The sequence below is a fragment of the Acipenser ruthenus genome, chromosome 3 (genome assembly GCF_902713425.1).
Source record: "Acipenser ruthenus chromosome 3, fAciRut3.2 maternal haplotype, whole genome shotgun sequence".
Classification (NCBI taxonomy): Eukaryota; Metazoa; Chordata; class Actinopteri; order Acipenseriformes; family Acipenseridae; genus Acipenser; species Acipenser ruthenus.
Genome location: NC_081191.1, coordinates 71098575 through 71126455, shown reverse-complemented (window position 1 = coordinate 71126455; position 27881 = coordinate 71098575). Strand labels below are relative to the sequence as shown.

The window sequence follows — 27881 nt, the reverse complement described above, 5'->3', positions numbered from 1 at the left end:
CTCACCTGTCAACAAGTGGAGGGAAGTTCTTCACAACTTTACTTAAACACTCAACAAACTTGTCTTCCTTTGTGTTCTGGAGATGTTTCAATTCTTTTACTGTGAAGTCAAAAATCGGCCCTTCCAATTGCTGATAATAAAAATATGAACATCATCATTTATCAGAAATATACACGACTAGACTTAATATTGTTTAAAATTCAGTATTTCCCACATATTGCTGTGCCAATGGTGATTTTTCACATAACTGTAAAAGGAGGGTTGGGGTAATATTCACAGGAAAAGCAGTTTTCCTGCACATATACCTACCTTTTCGTTCTTAGCCAAATATTGCATTATAAGCCCAATGACCTCTGCTGCTGCTGCATAAATGTCCTTAAACCTTCCAAATGAGATATTGGTGGCCAAGGCCTGAAAGTAACTGGAAGGAGAGAAAAAAAATAGGTTCTGAAATTTAGCACAAACAGACTCTAGCTAAGAAAATAAACACAGTGAGACATGCATTAATTTAACAACAATAACAAAGAAATGTTTGTCAAATGTCACAATGAAGTTTCTTGAACACATATATTTAAAGCATACTGGTTATAAGATGATTTTACAATCAGATTATTTAAAATGAGTTATTTTAACTATAAAAAAAAAGTTACAGGATTTGAAAATACAACTTTCCTTACCTTTCACTGTCAATCCCACATTTTGGATCGTATGGCGGCAGGTTATTAGCTAACACAATACCAAGCAACTGTATCCCCACTGAATTGTTCTTACTGTTCGGATCTTTCCCAGAGAACCGGTCAAATATCAGACTGTGAAGTGGATACAAACATTTGTTAGAAATATAAGTATTTTATTGATGCACAACAACAAAAGAACATGCAGAAACAGATACCGAAGTGTTGATCAATATGGATATACCCCACACTCCAGATAAGCTGTGTGCTGGGTGTTTTACGCAATGAAAAAATATGAATTATGTATGGTAGTTACATTTAATGCTTAAAGAGTACGCATACCAATTTTGCTGCACAGCTTGAGTTCACATGTTATCAAGTTTCTTGTACTTCGTTGGTTCCCGACGTCTCAATAGTCAATTGTGAATATAATGCATGCGGTAGCTAGAGAATGGATCATACAAAATGCCCGTACAGCAAATTGTTGCCTGCCTGGGAATTGCCAGAAACACATGACCAATAAATTCAGGTTTTCATTAAAAAAATTATAATAATAATAATTTAGGGTTGAACCCACTCAATTGCAATGAGTGTTTGTGACTGGCACCATTTTAGTCCCCCTCGATCTAACCAATCTGTCAAACTAATTTTTGGAAGGTAAATCTACATAATAAATACAGTGCAATATTCTGTGTTTGTAGAGTCAGGACGCTTTATATATTGCTATAGCAAGGTAATCAAAAGAGAGTAAAATATTATTTCTTTATTTGCATTAGTGCAGTATCGGTACAGTTTTTTAGTTTTTCTTTATATTACAAACAGGCCTTTTGTTAAGTATAATCCATCTGCAGCGTTTAAATAAAATAAAAAGTTATGTTTCTGTTTATTTGCTTCACATCCATATATATTGTTTGTGGTCAATAAAGCAAATAAGAATAATTGTTGTTTTTTTTTTATTTTAAGACCAAGTTTTTGTACAGTAGTTCAATAACATTAGTTAAAATGTAAGGCTGCAGTTAATGCATACCCAATAAGTTAACATTAAAGTATATCCAGTATTTGTTGCAAGTACTCATGACTAAGTTAATGTTGCATTTTTTCTCACCCAAAATAAATTGTACTCGCATAGTGTCGAAATTAGATTACCCAATGACCCAAAACCTTATCTGGAGTGCAGGACATACATTTCTTTATAGTTCCATGTCACATCTATCTCGTATTACAAAAATGGAAAAATCTGTGCTGGTTTGCAGTGGTGGGGGAACGAGGTATTTGTTGCTCGTTTTTCCCTGCTCACATGTTTTCTAACTAAGTGTCCTGCCCTGCTCTTTAAATATATGCAAAAGCTAACTCACAAGTGTAATGGTACCCCAATATCCATTTTCTAGGTATGACGAACACATGGGTGATTGGCATTTATCACTCATTTAAAACACAATCAAACCACATGTCCCCTGAATAGATAAAATGCTTCTCTTCAAAGACAGGCAAACGGGTTTGAATTAGCAAGATGTCACAGAAGTGCAGTGGTCCCCCCAGTTTGATTTATTTACCATCAAGGAAGATATATTTGACCGGAACAAGGGCTTAATGCCCCACTCCCCACTGTATCTACAAAATTGACTGCAAAACCCAATACATCTTAAAATGCTAAGCCATACTCTAATGCAGCCTGTTATGTGTTACCTGTATGGGACAGCCAGGCAGTCCTTCCAGCACTCAATGACTGTCTTAATGATTTCCAAATTGTGCCTGAAGACAGCTCTCTTATCATAGAAAGCGTTTTTCATTAGGAATTCGAGAAGTCGATTTGCGAGGATTTCGTCTCTGGTATTACCCTAATTTAAAAAAAAGGGATAAAAAATGATAAAACAGACTGCTGGCTGATTCATGTTTCAGATGCTGACTCCAGCATGTCAATGTATCCTCAGTAATTAGCGGATTTGTGTAGAGGGCAAAACAACAGTAAAACACTGGGGAGCATAATACTAAAATCCACATTAAATATCTCATGCATCCGTCTTTCATTTCAGATAGGAGAGCAGGGATGGAAATAAGACTCCCATCGCATAGCAGTTTGATCCATTCCTAGTTTTGCTAGAAGTTTAAAAAAGACACACCGAGCTTGTTACCTATATACTGTGGCTAACCAGGCACATGTATATTAAAACCTGGAATGAGTGAAACTTTTAAGCAATATGAGTCATTTCCATCCCTGGAGGGGGACTAACTACATTAAAGAAAAAAATGAATTAATCATTGTGTGTCCAATACCTTGGGTGAAGCCAGGCTAGTCCAGGACAGAACTGTAACCACGATCTCCACCACCATGTAGTGAATACCTTCACCTCCGTTATTGCCAGAAACTACCAGCTGCAACAGGGGGCCCAACCAGTGCCGGGCATACGGACGGAAAACCTGTGGATTAGCAAAACAACATTAAAGTACAAGAAAAATAAGGCATCAGTAAGCACAAAGGAGTAAAAGAAAAGATCAGTGCCGGATATAAGGCTTTACAATAGATACGCATCATACAGCATTTCCTTTAGTCTGAATTTCAAACCTCCTCGGTGTTGATTATCAGTTTTGCAATGAACAGCTTGATGTTTAAGTGCGTAGAAGCGTTTCCAAACTTCCCGTGCACGAACTTCATCCACGGTGGAAGATCTGCAGGAACTGTGCCCTGGAACAAGGATCAGGATAAATCACAAATTATTATATACTCGGGATCAGTATATAATATTACCATTCTTTTCACTTAAATTTGGCACTTTCTGTAAGTGGCTAAAAAAGTCACCTTGTTATCTGTGAAAGTTCATGTTTAATCTGTCTCAGTCAGGTAATAATTCTGAACTGATCATATGCAAACAAATGTCCTATAAAGCCACAAAGGGACACAGATGTTAATGAACCCATTATTGTTTACAGACCTCGTCCACCTTGGGAGTGATGTTGTTTCTCTGCATGTGATTGAGTAGGGCTGTCATAGATGCCATGCACTCGTGTTGATTCAGCTCATCCATCTCCAGCTCGACAACATCATCCTGCACTAGCGACTCCACTCGCTCCTGGCTCACAACACAGACAAATGCAGAAATATATTATATATATAATTTCCCCATGGTGTAACTGTCTAGTGTATTTTCCCCAATCAAAGTCACACTAATCAATTTAGTGAATTTGTAAGGGGTAAGAATGGGCAGTTTTAACTTTGTATCAATCAAATGTAGGTGTTTTATTGATACAATTGTTGTTTGTTTTTTTATAAATACAAGTAATCTTGACATTTTCTATTGCTCAATTAAACATCTGATCTAGTATATCAATTAAATTTGTTTGCTAGTGACATGAAATGGTACTGAAAGACAAGTAATACAACATATTAACATAATGCTATTTTAGCCAGCTGATCAGTGAAAGGAAACCACTTCTAGACAGATGGTTTGTGAAACCAGTCAAGGCGATGTTTATTCTTGTTTCTCCCGGATATACAGTAACTTGATTATGCTTTTCCCAATTCTATAAAACAGGACTATGACTTCTTGCAAGATTGAACCTGCCAAAGTAACAACACACTTGTACGACAACCATAACTCCCCACCTTCCCTGCAAGCACTGTGGCACATAACATCACTCTCTTAAAGCTACAGCAGCTCAGTAATAAAATCAGTAATACAACTATGTGGTGCATATTCCCTGAAGATTATATTAATACAACTCTAAACTATCAATTAAAGAATTATTCTTACAACTATAATTCAAAAAAGGGGGAAGCTGTGTGTCTTATTGTACGGAATGTCAAGATGGACCGGTATTTTATTCACTCGTTTGCACATTTGACCGAGTATAATAAAAGTAACATTTAAAAGTGTAAACAGTTGTCCAGCACGTTAAGCTTTCTTCAGCTTACATTTTAAACACCTCCAACAGCTGACACTAACTATATACACTGCAGTTAAAATCACTAAGCCACGCAGTTTTTCAGACACACATTTTTCAACATAAATTTTCTGATACAATAAACGTGTAGTACTGGCGTGAAAGGAAAGATAAGCAAATGTTGCAAGTTGCAGTTGTTTTTCTTCACTGACACATTGTGAAACATTAGGTATAGCTAGTAGTAAATACCCTCTGCCATTTTCAAGACTTGTTTTTCGTGCACCCTTTTATGATACCGCACCTCAGGTAGACAACATTAAATCGATCAATTATTTTTTAAATCTATCAAAAGCCCACATGTGTGATTAATCAATGAATCATCAAAATCGATTAAAACCCCCCAAAACAAGTATGCTTATTTTTCAGTACCAGAGCCAAAACCATGGTTTAGAGCCATAAAGCAAACACTTGTTGCAGGCATTTCTCATTTTATACTAAAATAAAAAAACTAAAAATAAAAGGTTATCATTTGGGTCAGGTTATGTATTGCAGAAGTAGAATGGCTAAGCAAAGCAGCCGCACCCTCCTCCTGCCCCGCGCTGCCCTTGCAGAGGGGTCCTGAGAGCTGTAGCTGAAGCTCTGGACGCCGGTGGAGAAATCAAACTGACTCATCTCCTCGCTCAGGCTGCTGTCTGCCATGTACGACTGTGAAGATAAGTAATGGGGCTCATCTGAAAAGACAGACACAATAACACACCTGGTTAGGAAGTTGAAAATAACAACGCTGTGAAGAAACAAACAAACATACGGCTATATCTTTAACACACAGAAAAAAAAAAAAGTCTTTTAAAAAAGCAAATTATATAAAAATAGTATTTAAACCCAAATAATAACAATACTTAAAAATATATATATTTATTTCTAGATTGAAATGAAGAATTACTGGTACTAACCTGAATCCCCTTCACCTCCCTGTCTTGCCTCTTTACGAATAGCTACATACTTTTTCTTCCTTTCAAGTGGAACCTAAAATAAACAATTGCAGTGCACCAGTAATTAATAAAAAAAAAAATATGGGATTGCTGCAATTCCAATGCTGTAATGTGACAAATGTTTATATACAGTATAAACACATACATTTTTGCATAAACACAATAATACATACTTTGGATGTGTGCATGTAGGACAGCAGGTGTCATCTAGTGCATTAGAAATACAGGTCTACATTTCACAAGCTCCATACATTGTTTCCCCCATTCTTGCTACCTAAGACACCTATCCAAATGCAAAGTGCTGTTTGAAGGCTGGAGTTCCATATTCATGATCAATCCCGTTTACTATATTTAACAGTTCTGTTTCATGTGCACTGTACTTCATCACAGAGCAGATTATTTAAATGAATCGTTTTGTTCTACTAGTATTAACCTCTCAACTAAGAACAAAACCCTGCTTACCTCAATCTCCACAGGGAAACTGTATGTGTGCTTGGCATCTATCAGGTTCTCAAAAATAAACTGATTCTGAAAACACAATAATACTTGGCATTACAGATCGGGTTTTATTAGCAATGGCTTACTTTTCATAAATTTAAGCGGTTAGCAAAGTCTAGTATGCTATGTATTGTTGCAAATTATGTATCACACGAGTTCTGGATCATAATTTAACAGAGGGATTTCTATCAAAATTTTTCATTTATAATTAAGTGTGCAACAATATGGACATGAAGATGACATTATGACATTCAGATACTACAGGGTGAGCAGGGTAAGCAAGACCAAAAAAAAAGCGAATGTGAATACATAAGGCTCACCTTCTCTGGTTTCTCACTGAAAAGGAAACCCTGGTAGAACTTTGTCTCATTGAAGCTGCAGCTGATGACAGTGATGGCGCAGTTATAAGCAGCACAGTGATACTTCCTCCTCTTCTCCAGCAGCTGGGTCTCCCCTGCCATGTTCTCCGTGAAGGTGTCAAAGCAGGACCTTCACAAAACACAATGTACAACTGTGCTGGAGCATACAGCTGAATGCTTTTGGGTTGGTTGACAAAATGTGTCAGTACAATACAGGGCTTAAATTCCACTATAGTATGCCCCCACTCTATTCAGTGTTAGTCTACGAAGATAATTCATTTTATACATGTGATGCTGCGTTTTTACTAGATGTAAATATGCAAATCCTTAAAATATATCAAATACTATATATATATATATATATATATATATATATATATATCCATGACACATTTAAATTGCATACAACAGAAAGTACCTCACCACACATTACAGTCACTGGATTCCTTAGAATTAATATACCTTATTATACCAGTTTCCAGTACTTTCAATATAGACTTTGTAAGCAAAGTAGTTCTTACTTCAGTAGGCTCTTTGAAAGCTCATTCCCCTCAGCTTTGTTAGGTCTACAGAAAGCCTGGTTAATTAACGATTCTTTGGAGTAAACATCTTCCTTTGGCAGACGCGAGTACAGCACCTCCAACAGCTTGTAGCAACCGTTCTTCTTGGTTAGCTGGGTTTCAAAAGTTGACTCGCTTGACTGAAAATAAATATATTGTGGCATTTTCAGAAATGGTAAGCAGTTTAGCAGGATTATAATCTATTTCATCCTAATTTGCAACATTTTTTGTACCCAGCAGTTTTATTGCTTTATCAGAAAATTCATAGTTAAATAAACAGTAAAAAAAAAAAGACAACTAACGTAACTGGCAGCGAGTATTTTTTTTTCTCGTCTTACTTAATTACTGTTCTAAAATAAATACAAACAACAACACAGCAAGTAGAAACGGAAGCGCCTTGGAGTTCATTGTTTACTCAGTACCATAAAGCAGTGAAACTGTGTGCTGAGAGACTGGTTTACCTTTGTGAATCTAGCCTGCAAGGTCCCCATGATGTCGCCTACAGTTGTGCAGAAGAACTCCTTGAGAGCGTCTGAGCTGCAGTGGAGTGTGAGAGTGAGGAGAGAGCGGTCCAGGACTGCCTGACGAGCAGTGTTAGAGTGGAGCTCGTCATTCTGGAACATTTGGTACACTGTGTCCAGCAAGGAGACTTGCTTCTCACAACTCCCCCTGCAACACCAGACACTTCCATTACACACTGTACCATCGTTTTTTACATATCATTGGAAATTACTTGAAGTCACAAACAAACAGTTCCAGAGCTGAACTAAAACATGGAACCAAAGCAGGTTGTGTTTTATTTTCTTAAAATACATTGAAGAATGATTTTCACCTTCTGGCAATCCTTTTGAAACAAGTTTGAAACAGCTCTTCCATGACGTGCTTGTTGTCACGACAAAGAATCCCGGTCATTAATTTCAACAGCATTGGACTCTGGGAAAGCTCCAGTGCATCCAGAAACTACAAAATAACGATAAAAAAAAAAATAGGTTTTTTTTTATTTTATTTTTTTACAGTCCACAGTATACTGTTACTTTCCAACTCTGTCAGTTTCAAACTATATCGATTGAATTCCCTTACTTTCTTAATGCTGTCAATGTAGTTGTTGTAGCGCAGAGTCCCCTTGGGAAACTCATCCGACTGCATGGGAAAGTGAGAAGCAACCAGCACTTCGAGGGCGTTGTGAAGGTCTGCGAGCGTGCTCCCGAGGAGGTTGGTGAAGAAAGGGAGGATAATCAGTGCCTGGCTCTGTAAAACACAAACCGTGTATAGGAATGGTGCAACCTCAGCGTGGAGATGAAGGAGGAGACGCTTTAACAAGACAATTAAATAAGTGGATGCCCCACCCCCCCATCATTTGCAGGTACTCGAACCCACGGTTTATTGGGACGATTATTCATGGCCTGTTAGCCTGGGCCACACCAAAAACAACAAACAAGCAAACAGTCTCGCACTTTCACAGCAGCACATTCACACAGCAGCTTGTCTCACTGTTTAGCACAGTACACTGCATTATTGGGGAAATTGGCATCACGCTCTTATCGTGTTATAACCGATTCCGCACTATAACAGGTCACGTTATAACAGGGAAGCACTGTATGTAGCTACACAAAAAGATATTGCTGGTTTATTTTCCTCACTTGTTTTTTTTTTATTTACTGGTATTTATCAAGTTACATTTTTTGTTTTTTATGATTCAAGTGATCACCTGAAAAACAGCTTAAGCTACAGTATAAAGAACAGTGCAACCTGCATTTCTTTTTCCCTACTCAAAGTCTCCAATCTGTTACACTTACCTTTAGATTTAATGGTAGTGTTGAATCAGTGACCAAGGTAGTGTATGTACTGAACACCACTGCAAACGCTAAGTGGCTTGTGTTGAAAGAAACCGAAGAATCAATCTGTAATAAATTAAAAAAAAACATAAAAAAACAGCAGTTTAAAATAAGTTGCTTTTTGTTTTTCGTGTAGATCATTTTTCAATACATTTTCTATTAGTTACATTTTCTACTATTTACAGTGTTACTTCCAATCAATTTTGTTTATTCCTCGCAAAAATCTTGGATAACGCTGAGATCATGCAAGCGCCAGTACCTGCAAGACCTTGGAGAGCAGTGTTAATGCAGCCATTTTACTCTCTGCGGAGGAGCTGCTGGCCCACCAGGACTGCAGACTGGTCCAGCTGCCCAGCACCCCGCCCACCAGCTGGCTTCCCTGCGTCTTCCGCACGGAGCGCTCCCGGAAACTCTGATCCAGCATACCGTTCAAGACCATGCTCACCTGCACCGTGCACACAAAGAATGGAATGGTACAGAAAGCAGTTAGTTATGCTTCTCCAAATAGTGACCAAAAAGTATTCAGATAGTTCCTGGGTGTACAGTAGATTTAAATAGGTAATGCAAAAGACAAAAGGCAAGCAATACCATTGTTTTCTAATTGGATTAGAAAATCAGACAAATTATAGTGATTTTAAAGGATCACTGCTACACAGGTGCTGCTGTTTGTGGCAGCACTTCAAAGAAACAAAGTCTGACCTAATCTTCGTTCATAAAAAGGGCTCTCACCATTTTAGGGTTTTCTGCTGCAGATTTCATCAGCTGTGCCACAGTGGTGTCCAGGTTCTTAAGAAGCTCTGAATTGATGGTTTCTTGGAACAAACTGTAGAAGTACTCTCCGTGAGAGAAAGTAATGAAGTTCTTCTGGGACGTGTCAGACAGAGGTACCGACAGCATTATGCTGTTGAGCAGCAAATCCACCAGTTCCTTACACTGTAAATCCAACACAACACACACGCTTCACTGAGACCACCGACAAAATATGCAAGGAGCCACTTTCCTGCAATACTGCGCACAAGAACTATGGCTCTATGCTGGGGCAAAAAAGTATTTTCATACAATTTCACATCACTAGCAAACAGGTGTGATTAATCGATTTTTATCATTTGGCAGTTGGAGAATATTTGCTTGCATGTAATTGGATGTTAGCCAATTACATGTAAGAAATACGATGAATAAAAATAAATCAACTTACTTGCGACTAACATGATACGCTAAACATGTACTGCCGTGAAAGGAAGCAGTGATGAGTTGCAGTCTTTTTTTCTTCATTCTGAGTTATTGTGAAACATTGGGTATACCTGCCAGTTGCTCTTTTGCCAAGGTCTTTAGAAGTACCCTCTGACACTAAGATTTCTTTTTCGTGCACTGTTTTTACTGCACTGAGGTAGACTAAATCGATCATTTATTTTTTTTAATCGATCAAAGCCCACAGTTGTCATTAATCCATTAAAACTCCTTGGGATATTTATGTAATGGAAAAGATAATAAACAAATGGATTACTAACTTGTCCTCCAAGTGAAAAAGCTAACTGAAGCAATCCATCTGCCATCTTCCTGCTGCTCACATCCATGGAGGGGAGGGACTTTCTTTCATCTCCGGGAGCGATTCCCTTATACACTACTGACAGAAGCTTCGACCCCAGGGACAAGCCAAAGCTGGCAGCCTAAGGAGAGATTGTTTGAAGTGACAATACAAGTTATATTACTGTTAAGATTAATACAGACTGCATGGCATAATTCTATTAACTATTTTACAATCTAAACAACAACAACAAGAAGTATACATATATGTACCACATACAATTTTAACTTTACCACTGCAGACCTCTAAGGAGTATATAGACTATGAATCAACTCAAATGCGCAGTTTAAGAAAAATAACTGCTTTCAACACAGTTCTTGGACATGCCACTATACTGTATAATTATTGCACAACTTGTTCCTGCATAACACAATACTACAACTAACAAACGTTTCAGAGTTTACTTTTTTCTTAGTGCTGAAAAAAATAAACGTTCATGGCAATTGATGCTCCAATGGTCTGTATTTGACAAACTGAAAGCGAAGATAAGGTTGCTTTTCCATTACAATTTAAAAGTCCTAACCTGGCTCTGCAGTGCAGAGTTAAGCAGCCCAGCTTTGTGCAGCTGCTTGCAAGCGGAAAGAACAAATACCAGTCTGGCACGATCGGAACGGGCATCCACGTTACACAGGTCCACACCACACAGCTCCTCAACACTGTTATGGGAAATCCAAATTAATGAAAAATGATAGGCCTTCAACACTGCGCTGGCCTGTGTTCATAGGGAAAATTGTAACGAGTAAAGAAGCGCATTTCATACAGATTGCTTACATTTACCAACTGTAAAATTTACATACATCACTCATAACTATTAAACTCAATAGTGCTATATTTAGAAATACTAAAAGAAAGTTAATTAATTTATTAAGGTTTCTAAAATCTAGATACAGGAGCCAAAATTACCACCCCCGTAGCCATATGCTAGAACTTAACGAATTAGTTTACCTTGAAAATGTATCTTTCTTTCAGCATTGTATCTAGTATTACTAAGCAAAACATGAGGAGAGTTCTACCACTCGAAGAACTGTATCACCAACAGATAGCAAACCTTTCAATAACCTTCCAAGCCTGCTCTTTTGTGCAGTGCTAAAAATTTTTGGCACTAACTGTAGTGTTGGAACACACCAAATGTTTTATTAATTTATAGCTAAAATGATCATCTAACAATTAAAAATGCTGGTATTCTATTAATACATTCTTTTGGTTCACCACTCACCAAGTTTAGTACCCTATTTGACTTAGCAGTCTAGTTGTTATTTTTTTTATGCAGTTTGGGCAAAATCTTGTATTAGAATTGGCACCTCTTATAGGAGATCCTCCTCTTCATACTGATCTCTAGCTGGCCTTTGTAAGGAGATTTCGCCAGAGCCTTCAGCAGCCGCACACAGATATCTGGCAGGTTCTTCATCACCTCAACGTCTGCCATATTGAACCCGATGCTCGATGGATCGCACACTGTTGTAGTAATCAGCTCAAAAAAGGTTGGATTCAGAATATTCTGCTCTAGTAACTAAGGTGGCAAAAGAAGATTTGATTAGTTTTGTTTTTTTCCCCCCTGAGAAGGCAAGATGTATAAACTACTAGTATATTTAGAGATGGCTACACATGTGTAAAACTGGCTCTGGCTGTCAAATTGGTCAAAGAAATTAACCAGTTTCTTTAAGACAAAATACCTTCCAAAATTCCGGCTGGCAGTTCTCAAGGACCATGCTGACAAACTCCATCATCCGAACAATGATTGTGCCCTTACTGTAGTTGTAGTCTTCCCTCTCCTTTGGGCTGAAGAGAGCACCCTTTGGCCCCACAGAAAAGCACAGCTCAGCAGCAGAGATATCCTGCACAGCAAGTTCTGTTATGAAGAACTCAATGGCTTTTAGAAAACCTGACTGCACTTTTGCACCTTCAAAAAGAAGAGAAGGAAGCACGTTTAACAGGAACATACACATGCCTCACCAAATGTATAAACACCCATGAACTTGTAGGTTTACCATGACAGAATAGCATCTCCTAACAAATGCTGGTTTCATCAAAGTTCTTGTAGGAAAGCAGGGAACCAATAATAATTTATTTTGACAAATGTCCCTGCAAACGACCTTACTGAAAAACAGCACAGAACCCAATTAAGCTCACCTAAAACCTCATGAGGCTTGACCAAGTGAAGCCCAATGAAGGTGTTGTAGCAGTCAAGCGCTGCCAGCAGCATGTCCATCCACTGCAGGACAGCTCGCAGGCTGAAGGGTTCCTGCAGGTCATGCAGGGTTGTCTGGGATAGGATACCTGAACAGCCACCGTCTTCGCGGCCTGCACTCTCAAACCTGCTGATCAGGAATGCAACCCCCTGCTTCTTTAGGATATCATCCAACCATGAGGCAGGACTTTTGTTATCTACATAAAAAAACAAAAGAAAAAAAAAACCATTTCAGGTTAAAACAATGGGGCAGTGAAACACTTAATTTCTATTGAGGGCAACAGAGAGAACCACAGAATATAGAGGTAACTACAGTCCCTATACAGCAGAAATCTAAAAAGGTCCCATGACTTCAATATGGCAGCCATATTAGGTCAGAGGTCAATGTTAAGGTCACCAACATATTTATCATGCAATGTTTATATAACCCTGCAAATGTGATGCCAGTCCCTCAAACAGTCCCAAGATACACATCTTCGATAGAGGCTGTCACAAGAAGGTTAAATGCTTAACAGTTACCTGGCAATAAAGGTACAAATTCGTAGAACAACTCCATGCACTTGTGCCGGCACTCTGTCTGAGGACGTCCACACTGCACCAACAACCACATGATGACATCTAACAAACATACAGGTTTATCTGGAGGGAAACCTCTGGAAACAAACAAAGACATGGGGGACATGAACTGGAGCTTCTAAGCACTGTGCACACCACATAACTAACAAAATGCACAAACCAATTTTGAACTAGATGTTGCTATCTAAAACTTTTATAAAACACAATGAAAAAGGATATAACACAAAAAAGGGAGAAATACATTTAAATTGAATGTGCCATGAGGAGAAAGGAAATTTGTAAACCTTGGCACTCGTCTTCTCGATGTTTTCTCAGCATTCAGGGAAGCAGCCTTCTGTTTAATTATCCTCTTCAGGTGATCAATGGCATCACTGCACTGCTGTAATGTACCTGGTGTATGGAACAAATCAAATCACACGCTGGAATCGGTTTCACTGCAATCAGAACTAATGTTCTCATCAGTCAGGGAGTTTGTGTTATATGTAAGAATGAAACACATTTAGAAGTTTGCATGAGGATTACTGTACCTAATGACTTTTCATCTGTATGTGCAAGGGCTAGACTTTCAACAAATATAACTAGTAGTTCAAAGATAAACTGATCAACCAGTGTACTCTCCTCCCTGGAAAAAAAAAAAGACAAAACACATTAATGTATACATTTAATAAAAACGTTTTTATTTAGTTTTTTTAGTTTTTTTTTATGAAATATCACCATTAATCTGATAATAATGAGTGTTGTTAGAAAAGAGTGAAATTCTTTCTTATTCAGGCTTCGACTGTGGTGCACTGCCGCTTTAAATAAAAGTAACATTTGTGTTTTACCAGGATGGCTGAAACATTTGCTCATTTGAAGTGCACTATACATTGTGTTTTGGTGGGAAAACAAATAATTCCAATGATGGTTGCCTCAGGTCGTTCTTATTTATCTGGCAAGTCACATGCATCGGTCAAATGCGCAGACTATGAAGAGTCTGCATGTTTGACTGATACCATTAAGAAAGTACCAATGTACAGAGAAACACAAAAGTAAACTGGCAAGAGAACAACGGTGGTTGTTTAATACAGTTAGCTGCATATTCAAGCCACCTCTCATTTCATTGCATCAGAAAAAACGTAACAGTATCGGGATTTGCTTATGGCTTAGTGTGTTAAAACAAATTTTGCTGTACTAGTGTACTAGGTTAAATACCCAACAGGGGAAGGGAGAAATGTGATGGAATGGAGCATGTTGTACCCCCTTGCAGTAAAAAGCAGTACAGCTTACCATTATCCTAGCCCTGTTCCAAAACCATTTAACACTCGGAGCCTCAATATTGGTTGTAATCAGTTAAGGGGTACATCTATTATAAAAAAAAAAAAAAGTGAGTTACCTGAACTGCCTGTAAATGCTGTTAAAGGAAAGCGCTGCCCCCAGCCTCTTAAACACATTTGGATGCAGAGCCAGGCTGTAGAGTCGTTTGAAGAGGGATTTGGTGTTAGCTGGACTCTTCTCCTGCTGCTTTGGTGTGGTCTGCTTTATTGACCACATCAGGAACTCTTGAACACACTGACCACAGAAGTCTCTCAGAGTGCTGTCCACTGGGTCAACCACTCCATCCTTAAAAAAAAAAATTCTGTTTCAGCAAATGTCTTTGCATTTGTTTTGTTTAATTAAAACAACAAAACAAACATGTATATGATTTGTAATCCAGGGGGTGTATACATAATCCAAAATAAAAACCGAGAAAAGAAAACAACAACAATAGTTACCAGAATGGCTTCCAGCATAGCCACTGTGTCCTGGCTTTCAAACTTGGTGTTGTTTGTGAACCAGTGAATCAGCTGCATTACCAAGGGCTCGTACAGCTGTCTGGTTACCTAAAGGAAACAGGACAACCACACTACTATGACAACACATCATTTTGGTCATAAATGATCCTGTGTGATCAAGCTATAACTTGTATTTCAAAATGATAAACAAGTAAATCCCTCCATTTTTTTTGTTTTTTTTTTAAAATCCAGTGGTTGGTGGGGTGCTCTTGTCATTTTACCTGATCTACGTCACAGGCCAGGCGCAGGAGCACAGGGAAAATGCGCTTGTACAGTCTGTACATTGGAGGGGTGGACTTTTCCCCTTCAGGAATCTGAGAGCCCTTCCCCAGCATGAACACAACCACACTGTGCAGGAGCTCGCAGGCAGCTACCTGAAGAAAAACAAAATCTACCCTCATTACGATGACGATGATGAGAACCAATTGGCAGTCAAACCCATTCTCACCATTTGTTGTTTTTGCCTTTGGTGTAATATGTACACCTTAAACATGAGGATATTAAAATAAAAACAAATTGTCAAACTTTTTGGAAAAAAAAAAAAAAAAAAATCAACAAATCGTCCTACACAGGAAGTAACAGTATATAAAATGTATAATGTACCTTGGTCTGTCTGTCATTAGTAGAGAGTGCCAGTTCAGTGATGCGAGGCAAGAATGTGTCTAGGTAGATGACCGGTTTCATATCAGCAAATGGCACTGCAAAATTTAGCCTCTTCTCTGAATCCCAAGCAACAAACTTTTTCATCATTTCTTCAGCAGAAGTAGCTAGAAATTAAGAATTACAAATGATCTTCTTGCACACAGTTACTGCTTTGGTTCTGTTACAATACCAGATGAGCTACTTGATGGTTTTAAAACTGTATTGGTAGACATTAGAACGCATCCATGGGAAAAGAAGTTCACATGAACTTTACTTTGCGTAGAAAGATCCTGGTTCCACACTAGTATGTACACAAGTTTGAACTCTTCATAAAAACATTTTTGAAATAAAAAAAAAAAAACGAAATAAAAAAACTTGATCACAGTATTTTGATTCACAGGGTTTGACAAATGTATAGAATTATTTAGCTTGGCTCAAAGTATTTGGCCAGGTTGGACATTTTTTCAAAACAAAACAGAAATCAACAAAAGTTATTCCTCAACATTGCATAGGGTTGGACTCTCTACATTCAGCATTAGCCACATTGAGCATTACGTTGTGTGGTTCAAATGTTTACCTGTTACCAGACTCCTATTGATTTGTCCACCCAGATGCCCGAGCAGCCTCACAACTCTCCGCCTCACCAGTGCAGTCGGAGAATCTTCAGTCTGTGAGGAACAGAAATTACTTGGACCCACATCATAACATGCCATGTTTATATGGTTAGCTGCTCTTTGAAATCTGTTTGTTTGACTTGCTATGCAAGCAGATGCAGAATATATATTGCAATAAAATAACTGTTAAAGTATCCAGTATGTATGCATTTTGAATAGCATTAAAGTACACTAGGCTATACTGCTACAAAAAAAAATCATTGTGAATATGTAAGCAGATTCTGCCTTTTGCAATAACAATTATATGATTGATAGATGTAATAATGCAGGATTCATTTGTAGCACACATGTGCTTCTGTGGTCCATGGAAAAATCACAAAAATACCAAGGGGGTGACTACCTTGTAAAATGATGGTTTACAGGAGCTTATGTATTCTCATCCAAGTGACTGGTTCTGAACTAATATAAAATCTGGCTGTAAATTCCCAATAAAAAAGATGAAATGTGCTGTTTGTAGATGAACATACCAGAGAGAAACGCTTCGCTTTCTTTAAAAGCCGCATAAGGACTCTGCCATATCCTTTCTCTGTACTACGGGAAAGACTCATTACCTCCCAGTTATTTTGTTCTTCATCTAAAAAGAAGAAAAAAAATGTTAATGTTACAACAAAACTATAAATAATTTCTAGAAATTTCTCGAAAACAAAGAATTTTAGGAAAAATCTTTTGCAAAACTCTAATTCAAAACAAAAATGCCAATTCAATATTCCTACTTTGACAAATTAATAGCTAGTTGAGACACCTATTGCAGCACTTAAAAAGATAAACATTCACTGGCAGCTCTGACAAACCAGAAGGCAATCCTTCACATATTGAAATCAATTTATACAAAGTCCCCCAGCTTTCTTGAAAATATCGGCGTTTCCCTAGTTTTTCTTTTGTATTTGTTATGCTCTCATTATTAATAGTATCCAACCTAGTAAATTCAGTGACCGTCAGGTCTGGCAGATTCTACTGTAGGCCCTACTTGCTGAAGCAGTTTTCTCCCACTGCTAATTAAAAAAAAAAAAAAAAAAAAAAAAAATACGGTCGCCACCTAGCTAACAATTTCATCCCAAGGGCTACAGTGAAACGTACTATCTTTAGATTGGGACTTTAATGAAGACTGTATGTGTACATGAGTACATTAATTATTGTAGGTAGTAATTCATAGTTATTTAATCAATCACTAACAGGCTGTAACCCCCAACTCCACAAAACAGCCAGCATTTTTGTAAATATCAACACGTGTAATGAACAATAAAATAAACATTTTATTTGTGTCATCGGTGTCAATTTCAGGCAGCGCTTTGTGGTCGGCAAGGGCACAGGCTGAGAGAATTTTTTTCCTGTGTCATCCAGTCTGGTGCTGTCAGTGTCAGTTTCTCAGCACACACTAGTAATCGAAATTTATAACAGCAATTATTTTTTAGTAAAATATTATTTAAGCCTATTTTTAGGGACCCCCAACTATTGTTGATGATGATGATTCCAACTTAGGCACTTCACATAAGGACTAGTAAGTTTACATCAGGACTACCAAGTTTCAAAAGATACTAGTCGTTTGGACCAGTATCACGCTATTCTAACCCTGCACTTTCTAAAGTCACTAAATAATAATATTAGTAAAAAAAAAAAAAAATAATAAAAAAAAATAATACAGTGGAAAAAGGTCCACAATCAAGTGAAGATCTGCTGCAGTTTAGATCATTAAAATAGATCTAATTTATCATTAGATGCAGTACTGGTCCGCAGTGGGGTGACAATAAGAGATACTTTCAAGACCCTATTTCAAAGCATGTGGACTGTATCATTGACATCGCCAGAGTTAAAGAAGTGCAGCAGAGGTGGAGGGTTGACAAACTCCTACAAACTCCCTTACAGGGATGCTTCATTAATTACCTACCTGGACACCAAACTGTCTCGAGTTACCTAAAATATTTTGGCTGTATTTGTAAATAAAAAAAAATTTCAACCAAGTCTATGTTAAGTACCAGTCCCTTACCATTCGATGCTGTTGTTTTTAAGAAGCCATCCAGGTAAGGCAGGATATCTTTGTAGTGGGGCTGCATCACATATTTGGGTATAAATTGCGACCAGTTCTCCAGGGCATATAGGCCTGTGTTGGCCAAGGGGGTGTGGCTAAGACCCAGTTTGAAAGAATTCTGGTGTTTAAAAAAAAAAAAAAAATCACAATGCAACTGAAACTGTCATGCAAATACTTGATTAGTACACTTTTATGAAACTAAGAAAAATGCATCTGAAGTGTCTGACAAGCTGTGATTGACATGGTTAGGTACCATAAATAATAAACAGATACCTTGACACAAAACATGAATTCTATGCTAACCATTAAAATAGGTTACAAAAATGAAGATCCCATATTTAGAAGTTCATATCTGGATATAGTTCATTTTTCACTGTATAGTTGTACCATCAAGGTACTGCAGTCTAGATTTTAAAAAAGTGTAGCTTTAAGTTATCATTTTGCTAGTCACTAGTCACACAAAGCGCAGTACACTAAAATGATGCTTTCTGTGCCATCTGTCATTGTCACACAGTAAAATAGGTCACATGAATGGAGTGTTAGGTCTTTGACCTCTGACCTCCACATCAAGGTGAAAGGATAGCCTTCTATACTGTTTTCAGTGTTCACTATATGTGTGGAACCAATTCTACAATATGGATAAACTTTTGTTCAGTTAGGATTGGGCACAAACACTTTTTTTTTTTTTTTTATATAAATTTAGTCGTTGCCAATAAGTTTTTAATATTTTCACCCCAATTTGAAATGCCCAATTATTTTTAGACTCAGCTCACCGCTACCACCCCTGCGCTGACTCGGGAGGGGCGAAGATGAACACACGCTGTCCTCCGAAGCGTGTGCCGTCAGCCGCCCGCTTCTTTACACTCTGCAGACTCACCGTGCAGCCGCCTCAGAGCTACAGCGTCGGAGGACAACGCAGCTCTGGGCAGCTTACAGGCAAGCCCGGAGGCACCCGGCCAGACTACAGGGGTCGCTGGTGCGCGGTGAGCCGAGGACACCCTGGCCGACCTAACCCTCCCTCCCCCCCGGGCGACGCTCGGCCAATTGAGCGCCGCCCCCTGGGAGCTCCCGTCCACGGTCGGCTGTGGAATAGCCTGGACTCGAACTCGCGACGTCCAGGCTATATAGCGCATCCTGCACTCTAGCGAGTGCTTTTACTGGATGCGCCACTCGGGAGCCACTAAACACTATTTTAATGTAAAAGTAAGTGTGCTCCCCATCTTTCTCAAGACTGTGCAGATGCTATGATGAACCTGTCTGTCTGATGGAATGGCTGCAAAAAGATACAAGAATACATGATTCCAGTGTGGTTTAAAAACAGCAGCAACCACTGACCTGCTCAGAGGATTCAAAACAATTCAGCATTTCCCATACACTATTATGTAGTACTGGTGCAGCCAGTTACAGCAGCAGAATGTGTCAAGACTTCCAATTGGCTTATCATATGGCTGATGATTCCGATTCAGGTTAAGGCCAGGTGGCACATGAAACAGTTCCCTTGGGGGCCCTGACCACAGCAGTAACTGTTGCTTTCGGCTTCACTGTCTCTTTATTGTGCTCCTGTTTCAACTGCTGTTGTGGTTTCTTGTTTTCAGGACCTCACCTGCTAAATGTAAACCTGGTGCAAAACTACTAGATTTACATTTTGTAAACGTAATGAAACTCCACTGACCCCCAAATTCACAATAGATCAAGTGACTCCTGCCAAGTTACAGTCAGGAATTTACTGTGATAGTAGTCGACATGTGCCAAACAGAACCTGAAGAGCACTCAATTCAAACACCTCCTGCAAGAACATGGATTTGTGCTTTACCCTCAATCTGCCTTGCACTGAAGCATCAAAAAAAAAACACCACACACAAGCAGAGGACAGTCTGATCCCTGGTTTTAATTGGACGAGCCGCTCACACCCTCCCGCCCCCTGCTAAAGCACTGCTGTACAGAGTATGCGCGATTATAAGCGAAGTGTTGAATAATGTAAATTGCACCATTTGGTTTTGAATCAAATTGCAAAAGGAGAAGGAGATTGTAGCTTTGAATCTTTTTTTAGATGTACAAACCTGAAGGGCAGGAATATAGGCCTTGATGTCAAGAGCTACAATGTCATGAGGAAGTGAGAGAACAAAAGTGAGACAAGATGCGAGGAGTTCATCCTTGTACTGCTTCATTCTGACAGAGACCTGGAAGAAACATGAAGAATTATAAATGAGGGAATTCACATTGTATTAATAGCATTTGTTCTCAGTTTAAAATGAATGTCTTGTTTCCATCTGCCACTGGGATGAGTATGAGTTTGGAATACGTACCTAAGGAATTTATTCGGCCAAGTTGTTTTGATGGTAGTTCCCAAATGAGCGCCCAATGCAATAGATACTAGAGGCTGGTTTTAAAAGCACAGATTCTAGAAAAAATACGTAGGAATAATGGAGGTGCTGCAAAATAATTATACTATCAGGAAAATATGGGAGATAGATGAATGCCTTTATGCAGATTGGATTACAAACTGCAGAAGGATCCAGTGGCAGGTCCAGTTTAAAATTTGAAACAGAATATAGTGCTCCCTCACTATAAGGCTCTCGATTATAACGTGCCTCGGATATAACGCTCCTACAGCATGTCCCCCAATTCACTATACTAGTGATGCATGCAATATTTCTACAGTAAATACAGTACCGGTGTTCAAACTGTAAACAACTTCTCAGTCTAACTTCCGTTTCTGTCTCTCCCTTTTGATACAGTGTCTGAACTGAAGAAAAGCTGTGTTGGCACTTTATAACATAGACATCTTATTCAGCATTCATTTTATAACTAATTAAACATTGGGTCTATTACGCGGTTATCTTTCCTAATGTATTTACTTTTTTGCTGCGAGAGGAGCTGCAGCTTTCTCCAGGAGACGAGACACTTCAGCCCCGCTCCGGCACCCAAACCTGGGGCACTTGGTTTGCTTGTCTGTCACTTCGACCTGAACTCCCGACAGCTGTTTAGCCGGCTATTCATAGTTTAAAAACTGCTAATTAAAATGATCCACGAGTGGGAATTTTTTTTTTTTTTGTTAAAAATATAGCGTTGATTACATGGTGCTTTATGCATGGTTATTTTATTTAGTATTTTAGTCAGATGCGTGTTATATGTCCTGCGGCGGCCCCCACCCACTCCCCCGCTTATAACACTCTTTGGTTATAAAGCTCATATTGTGTGTCCCCAGAGACCTGCGTTATAGCGAGGGAGCAGTGTAAATCATAAATTTTAAATAGGAAAATGAGAGATAAGAAAAATGGTGCTTACCTCTTTACCAAACTTTGCAAAGAGTGCAAAGCAGGCATACTTATCCGGGTCTTCGGGACTGGTTTTACAGCTCCTGGGACTCACTCCCTGCCATAAACACAAAAGCAACTGTGCAGTTACTATCATCACTTAGTAATTCAGTGATGAGATCAAGCAGGCTCCTATTACTCTGCTATCTATTACTGTTCACTGATACCAAACTAGGCTACCTACTAAAGGACCTATTAGAGATACAACATATGGGTAGCCATAGGTTTAGTCTGAATTAGTAGTGAAATAAAACAAGATTACCTGAAAATACTTAATTCTCTTAGCAATCTTCATTGAAACAGAAAGCAATTTATAGAATCCGCTGACGAGGGGAAATCTTGTCGACTGCAGAATAAGTTCATGGCCCAGTCCGTACACCCACTGCTCGAAGAAATCAACGTGCTCCTTCATGAGCAGCTCACTGCAGGAAAATACAGAAAAAAAACTAAGACTGTGGAAACATGTTCCAAGTAAGAATAAAATGATTTGAGGTCATTTTCCTCTGCAATACATTTAGCTAGTATATCTCAGCAAAAAATAAATACATACTGCAATCAAACAAAGTTTACCTGCAGAACTCCACCAGGTTGACAAAGGCAGTGAAGTCTTTGGGTTTGCTAGGCTGAAGGTTTGCAGCCGGGTCAGAAGAAGGTATTAACATGCTACTGCTGGCATCACTTCTCCCCTGTAATGTGAAGTGAAATCATAAATCACATTCGTAATTCCATAAATCCCATCAGTTACCTGGAATGCAGTAAATACAATTGAAACGTATTATATCTATAGGCTGTATTTCTTTTGACATAAAACAATTAAGACAAAATTTACGATAAAACAAATAAGACAAATGTTGCAGAGAGTGCCTTCTTCGAACTAATCAACAGTACATATAGTAGAAACTGCGACCGAGCTGGATGTACGACGTATTTTGTTACTAAATTGAGGTCTGGTACAACCCAGTTAGACCAGTTAAATTAAACCATACTTAAACGTTCCAAGATTCATATGTCAAAATTGACACGTTGTCGTAGTGTGTGTACATGTGTCTAAAAATGTATAGACTACTTAGTCTTTGCAACTGAATATAAACAGTAGCACATTGTGTAATTTTTAAAAATATAGATTTAAAATATTTTAGCAGCAAAGTCTCAAACAAACAAACCTCAGTTAAACCAGTTTAATGTTGCCATTAACCCTGTGGGTTTTGAGTTTTACTAATCCTTTTTGATGGTTTCCTTTGTTAATTTGTTGTTGTTATTTTTCTGTTGTTGTTTAAATCAAATAAAAAAAAAGGACAGTATCTGAATAGGATCAGGTCATCTTTTTTTCTAATTAGTATTTCAAAGACAGACCCTTCAGTGTCAGGTGAGTGTTAGTTTCATTCAGTGGAAGGTGGAGGCTGACTTGCTGAGGTTTAAAGTGTAAGCCTTTATGACTCCGGGTTTATCGCAGCAGATTCCATACACATAATATCTCTATAGAAACAGGCGAGTCACTTCATTCCACTGTTGTATAATCCAAAGCTGTACTCCAAACATTGCTTTACATATTTTAGCATTGGAGTTGTCACCGAGGAAGCATTGCCAAAAACAATGCCATTTCCTGAGATATATCATGGCATCCATATAAGCCAGCATTGGTTGCTCAGAGATTAAACTGTATAGAATAATGCAATTAACAGCCCGATTCCCACCTCTTGCTCGTCAGCACTCTGTTTCTGGACGGACAAGTCCAGTTTCTCAATGATCTTCAGTATTGATTTGATGAGCTCGTCATAAAGCAGACGATTCAGGGAGTGCAGAGACGAACTTCGGACGTCAAAGGCTCCATCTACGAATCCAGTGTCCTGCAGAAAGAGAACACAATATCTGAAACACGTTTACATTCAGTGAGAATTAAGAAGGGCTAACACTGTATGGCTCCTCAAAAGCCATACTGAACCACTCTTGCACTTATTACTATGTTAAATAGGTACAGACAATAATATACAGTAAGAGAGACACTGTTTACCTTCATTTTATCGCATTCCAGAAGGTTCCTAAACAGGTCTAGGTAGTCCCTGTATGAGGGGACCTTCCACTTTCCTGTGTGAACCTGTCCTTTTTCCACTGGTTGGCCTCCCTCTTGACCCCCTTCTTCCTGAAAAGTAAAAAACCAAGAGAAAAAGGTTTAGCTGACAGAGTAATTTGGAGGTCAGCATACTGACACTGGAGATATCGAAACTAATGTGGAGGTCAGCATACTGACACTGGAGATATCGAAACTAACTGCTAGATATCTCAACGCTTGTTGTATAAAAGTGTTAGTCTTAGTGTACAGTATAGGCTCATTTATTTCATGTTCAATACCTCTCCACAGTCTTTTCCATGTACAATTAAATTAAATTAAATTAGTCACGTTGCAGTAATTCGTTGCAGTAAAAGTGATGAAGGGTTTCTTATGATGGCTTTTTTTGACTGGTTACAAACATTCCCATTATGTTAAAGTTTCAACATTTAAATGTGTTTAATACTAAAGGTTTCTAAAATTAAACAGAAACTAACACCCCCAAGGTCAGAGCTTGTCACTGGCTGCAAGTCTTTACGAGAACCAACTGGTTGGTTAATGACAGGAAAGAAGGCATTTAAGGGGCAAGTTTAAGGCTGAGGTAAAAGTTGTCTTAACGTCTAGTTTCAACACTCAAATAAAGATAAGATTACACTTACTCACAAAATCTCTCCATGAAACGAATTAAACTGCAGGTGCAGTTGAGTTCCATGCAGCATGGTTTTTACAATAACAATGTGAGCAACAAGCAAGGTTCAGAATGTTCTAAATTGTAAAAGTAAATAAATAAGCATGATCTCACCCCAGTAAGAACAACTGGCTTAGAACAGACACGAATCAGACCCTGATGCACTGAAAAACAAACCACATGCCAACATATTATATGTCTGCCAAAAAATAAAATGTACGACGGGAAACTTGTGTTCTGTCTTTACCCAGTACAGTACTAATGAGAATAGCAGTTATAAAAAGGTCAGCTCAGAAATACAAAACATAACTGCTAAATAACGCTTAGCTCAAATTAAAGAAACGGAATCCAGAATACTTGATGACCAAATATCACTTATTGTGCTCCCACATGTTCCAGCTTACAAAGCAAAACTTCAAATCAGAGGGCTCGTTCTAAGCATTTTATAATAAACTGTTGAGTCCTTTCCAAACAGCGATATGAATGGGGTGCTCAATGTCACTCACCCACTGTGCTAATGAAGCTCCAGAGAACAGGCCCCTTCCCTGCCAGGGCAATGAACACCTTGAGAATGGAGCGGCAGCAGACAGGCTGCATCCTCTGACTGTACTGCGGGAAACTGTCAATTTGGACAACGAGCAGGCGCTCCAGCACAGGGGTGTACACTTCAGGAATCTGGAAACAGAACCACACAGCTTACTACCAAACCAACACAGCGTGAAGATACAATGCCAATGCCAAATGTTTGTGGTAAGAGAAATAGACTTCTGGTTTCCTTTTTTCAGTATTTACAAGCTGCAGATTCAGTGTCAAACTTGTTAGTGAATGATTTTTTTTTTTTTTGGTAAAGATTTAAGAAATATATATAAACAAATGGTTTATTATGGCTTTAACCAGATATGGGCCACATAATATTAGGTGGTTTTGATTTCTGTCTTATACAATGTTGATAAATAGGCTCAATCATCAATTTTTACCCTGTCAAGGTGGAATATGACACTGGCAATGGAGTCCAGAAAGCTGGGCAGCTGATACACATTGTCATCCTCTGTGTCAGTCTCAGTCAGGTACATCTGCTTGCAGCGCTGAATCAGCTCTGTGTACATGAAATCCACATCCCCCAGGCACACTGCTTTACAGGGCTGAAAAACAGCGAATGAAAATGAACACTAGTTTGTTTAACCCCTTGTCAATATCGTGACAGTGTGGTAAAAACAAATTTAGAGTTTAAATGAGATGAGCCTAAGCTTTGTGTGTTAAGGGGGTCAATTTAACCCCTACATCCTGGAAAGAGAGCAAATGTTATAACTGGATATTTGTATCCCAAGGCAAACTGCATTTATGCTAAATGAATTCTACTTATAAAAGCACAAAAAAGAAAAAAGTGAAATGATTAACAAGCTAAAATGATAAAAGGAGAGCAAACCGTACAGCTGCAAAGAGTCCATATCCTCGAATGGCAATGGAGAGCTCCTTGGTACTGGAATCCAGTGTTCGAATGACTGTATAGAACTGCCGCATGAAAAACTCCAGCTTACTCTTGTGTAACTCGGCATTCTCAGCAACCAGCAGGGCAACCTGGAGATAGAAGTGACATTCCACAAGAAATCTATATACTAAACATCCACATTACTGGCTTCCATTTATTTTTTTCTCACATTTCAAAACTTCCTACAACTAGGGAGACCACCTTTTCAAGATGGAAAAATGGGACACGGGGGGGGGGGGGGGATGGGGGATTGTGTATGTACATATTTTATACTGTATATTTAATAACAGTAATTAAAAATTAAATATCAACTTATCAAGTTTGAATGCATGACAGCGTTTTCACCTCAGTATCCAATTCCAAAATATTTTGCACATAATGTATAAAAACTCTTGTTGAATCATTAGCACTTTCCCTAATCTACGTGCATGACTGTTATAACCCATTCCTGTCTGAATTTGCACAGGTGCTTTCTTTTTGTCTTTCGTGGAGCACGTCCTATAGGGTACTCCTTCCTTTACCAACGTATCACTATCAGTGTCAGTTCAACTTTGAGTCAGCCATTTCGCATAAACAAAGAAAACAATGAAATTAAAATATTCTACAAATTGTATTTTGTTAGTTGTTGCCAAATCAGATCAGTGTCAAGTCTTAGATTTGCTATCCAATGTGTCACTCATTCTGGAGCTGTGTAAGGCATTGCAAAATGATGTGGGGCTTGCTCCAAACAGATTTGCCGACAGATTTCACTGTGCCGCTAAACTAAGATTGCACTTTGTCTAGAAATCAGGGACAAATTCATCCCGGAGGCATTTAGTCCGGGACCAGGACTTGATCTTTACAATTAGGGACGGGTGGTCACCCTACCTAGAACATTTTAGGATTATAAAAAGTCCAGTGCTGGACCTAACAAATAAATATTACCCCACCTACCCCTACCCCAACCGACCCCCCCAAAATCGTTTGCTTTCATAGTAATTTAGTTAAAAACGTACCTGCTTCAGAAAGGCCTCCAGTGCATGATATCCTGCTTTTTTCATCTCTATGTTTGTATGGCCGCACCACTTGGACATGACTTCATAAAGTGACCTATAGTTGTCCATGAGGCAGGAACCGAATTGACCTGCGTGTTTCGCAAACAAACGTAGTCCAGCTGAAAATAAAACCAAAATGATTTAAATTTGCAGATAAACTGGAAGAGTAGAACTACGGTAGAGTTTCCATGTAGTTTAGAAACTCCCAATTCTCTCTCCGTTGTCGTTAGAATGTGACGTAGCACGTAAGCCTTAAGTAGCCGCTATCATGGGTACCTGCCAAGGACAAAAAAAGTCACTTTTGTACACCAAAATGTATTACATTACCATAGCTGGGAATTTGTGCCAGTGGTGTCCTGTATTATTGCTGCGGGCTACCTAGAGCACCAAAATATGACCAGTATTTTGAAAATGGATAATTTATATATCATTAGCTTAAAGTGCTAGATTTTATCTCTGTTTGTAGACTACCAGAAGCTACAGTTCTGTAGGAAAACGTGTATATGTTATATATGTAAGTGTATAATAGGTTTATAACAAATACATGCAGTAAAAAAAAATGTTTAGCAAATAATACATAGATAATACACCGTGCTTTCTTACTTAATATACATTTTTTATATATATATATATATATATATATATATATATATATATATATATATATATATATATATATATATATATATATATATAAATTTTGTATTTCTGTAACTATGTCTGGTTTTTTGTTTTGATTCCCTTGCTTTTTTATTATATTTTTTTGGTGACCAAATGAGGCAGGCTGCACTTGCGGTTCTTCAACAACCTAAAAACTTCTTGTACATCCAGTTTAAGAAAGATGCATGATATCAGTCGTCGCGCAAGGCCAAATTGGAACGCAGACAGAAACATTTAAATATACCCTCCGTATTAATTAGGTAATTTGCATTTGGAAGGAGAATTTCTCTCCCCAAAAGTAACTACAGGGAAACCCAAATGACCTGAAAGGTACTACCAAAATAGGT

The 27881-nt window shown here is 38.4% G+C and overlaps 1 protein-coding gene across 1 annotated transcript in view; it reads right to left on the bottom strand.

Moving 5' to 3' along the window:
• The window catches only part of prkdc (protein kinase, DNA-activated, catalytic subunit), a 66325-nt gene that overhangs the window by 31458 nt on the left and 6986 nt on the right, over positions 1-27881 (bottom strand). The window contains exons 10-53 of the mRNA XM_034058436.3: positions 26836-26993; positions 25783-25929; positions 25329-25493; positions 24858-25026; positions 24466-24515; positions 23628-23756; positions 23311-23463; positions 22187-22302; positions 21879-22038; positions 21588-21674; positions 20360-20479; positions 18258-18417; positions 16741-16847; positions 16177-16267; positions 15561-15724; positions 15179-15331; positions 14898-15005; positions 14519-14745; positions 13674-13768; positions 13431-13536; positions 13090-13223; positions 12513-12767; positions 12056-12282; positions 11684-11892; positions 10906-11038; positions 10306-10464; positions 9527-9730; positions 9057-9242; positions 8759-8863; positions 8043-8210; positions 7795-7922; positions 7424-7631; positions 6924-7102; positions 6364-6532; positions 6008-6073; positions 5507-5579; positions 5136-5284; positions 3605-3742; positions 3238-3357; positions 2949-3092; positions 2361-2512; positions 678-809; positions 310-421; positions 6-130 (exon numbers count right to left, since the gene is read on the bottom strand). Of these exons, the coding sequence (XP_033914327.3) occupies positions 6-130; positions 310-421; positions 678-809; positions 2361-2512; positions 2949-3092; positions 3238-3357; positions 3605-3742; positions 5136-5284; positions 5507-5579; positions 6008-6073; positions 6364-6532; positions 6924-7102; positions 7424-7631; positions 7795-7922; positions 8043-8210; positions 8759-8863; positions 9057-9242; positions 9527-9730; positions 10306-10464; positions 10906-11038; positions 11684-11892; positions 12056-12282; positions 12513-12767; positions 13090-13223; positions 13431-13536; positions 13674-13768; positions 14519-14745; positions 14898-15005; positions 15179-15331; positions 15561-15724; positions 16177-16267; positions 16741-16847; positions 18258-18417; positions 20360-20479; positions 21588-21674; positions 21879-22038; positions 22187-22302; positions 23311-23463; positions 23628-23756; positions 24466-24515; positions 24858-25026; positions 25329-25493; positions 25783-25929; positions 26836-26993 (6340 nt within the window). The remainder of the gene's footprint in view (positions 1-5; positions 131-309; positions 422-677; positions 810-2360; positions 2513-2948; positions 3093-3237; positions 3358-3604; positions 3743-5135; positions 5285-5506; positions 5580-6007; positions 6074-6363; positions 6533-6923; positions 7103-7423; positions 7632-7794; positions 7923-8042; positions 8211-8758; positions 8864-9056; positions 9243-9526; positions 9731-10305; positions 10465-10905; positions 11039-11683; positions 11893-12055; positions 12283-12512; positions 12768-13089; positions 13224-13430; positions 13537-13673; positions 13769-14518; positions 14746-14897; positions 15006-15178; positions 15332-15560; positions 15725-16176; positions 16268-16740; positions 16848-18257; positions 18418-20359; positions 20480-21587; positions 21675-21878; positions 22039-22186; positions 22303-23310; positions 23464-23627; positions 23757-24465; positions 24516-24857; positions 25027-25328; positions 25494-25782; positions 25930-26835; positions 26994-27881) is intronic.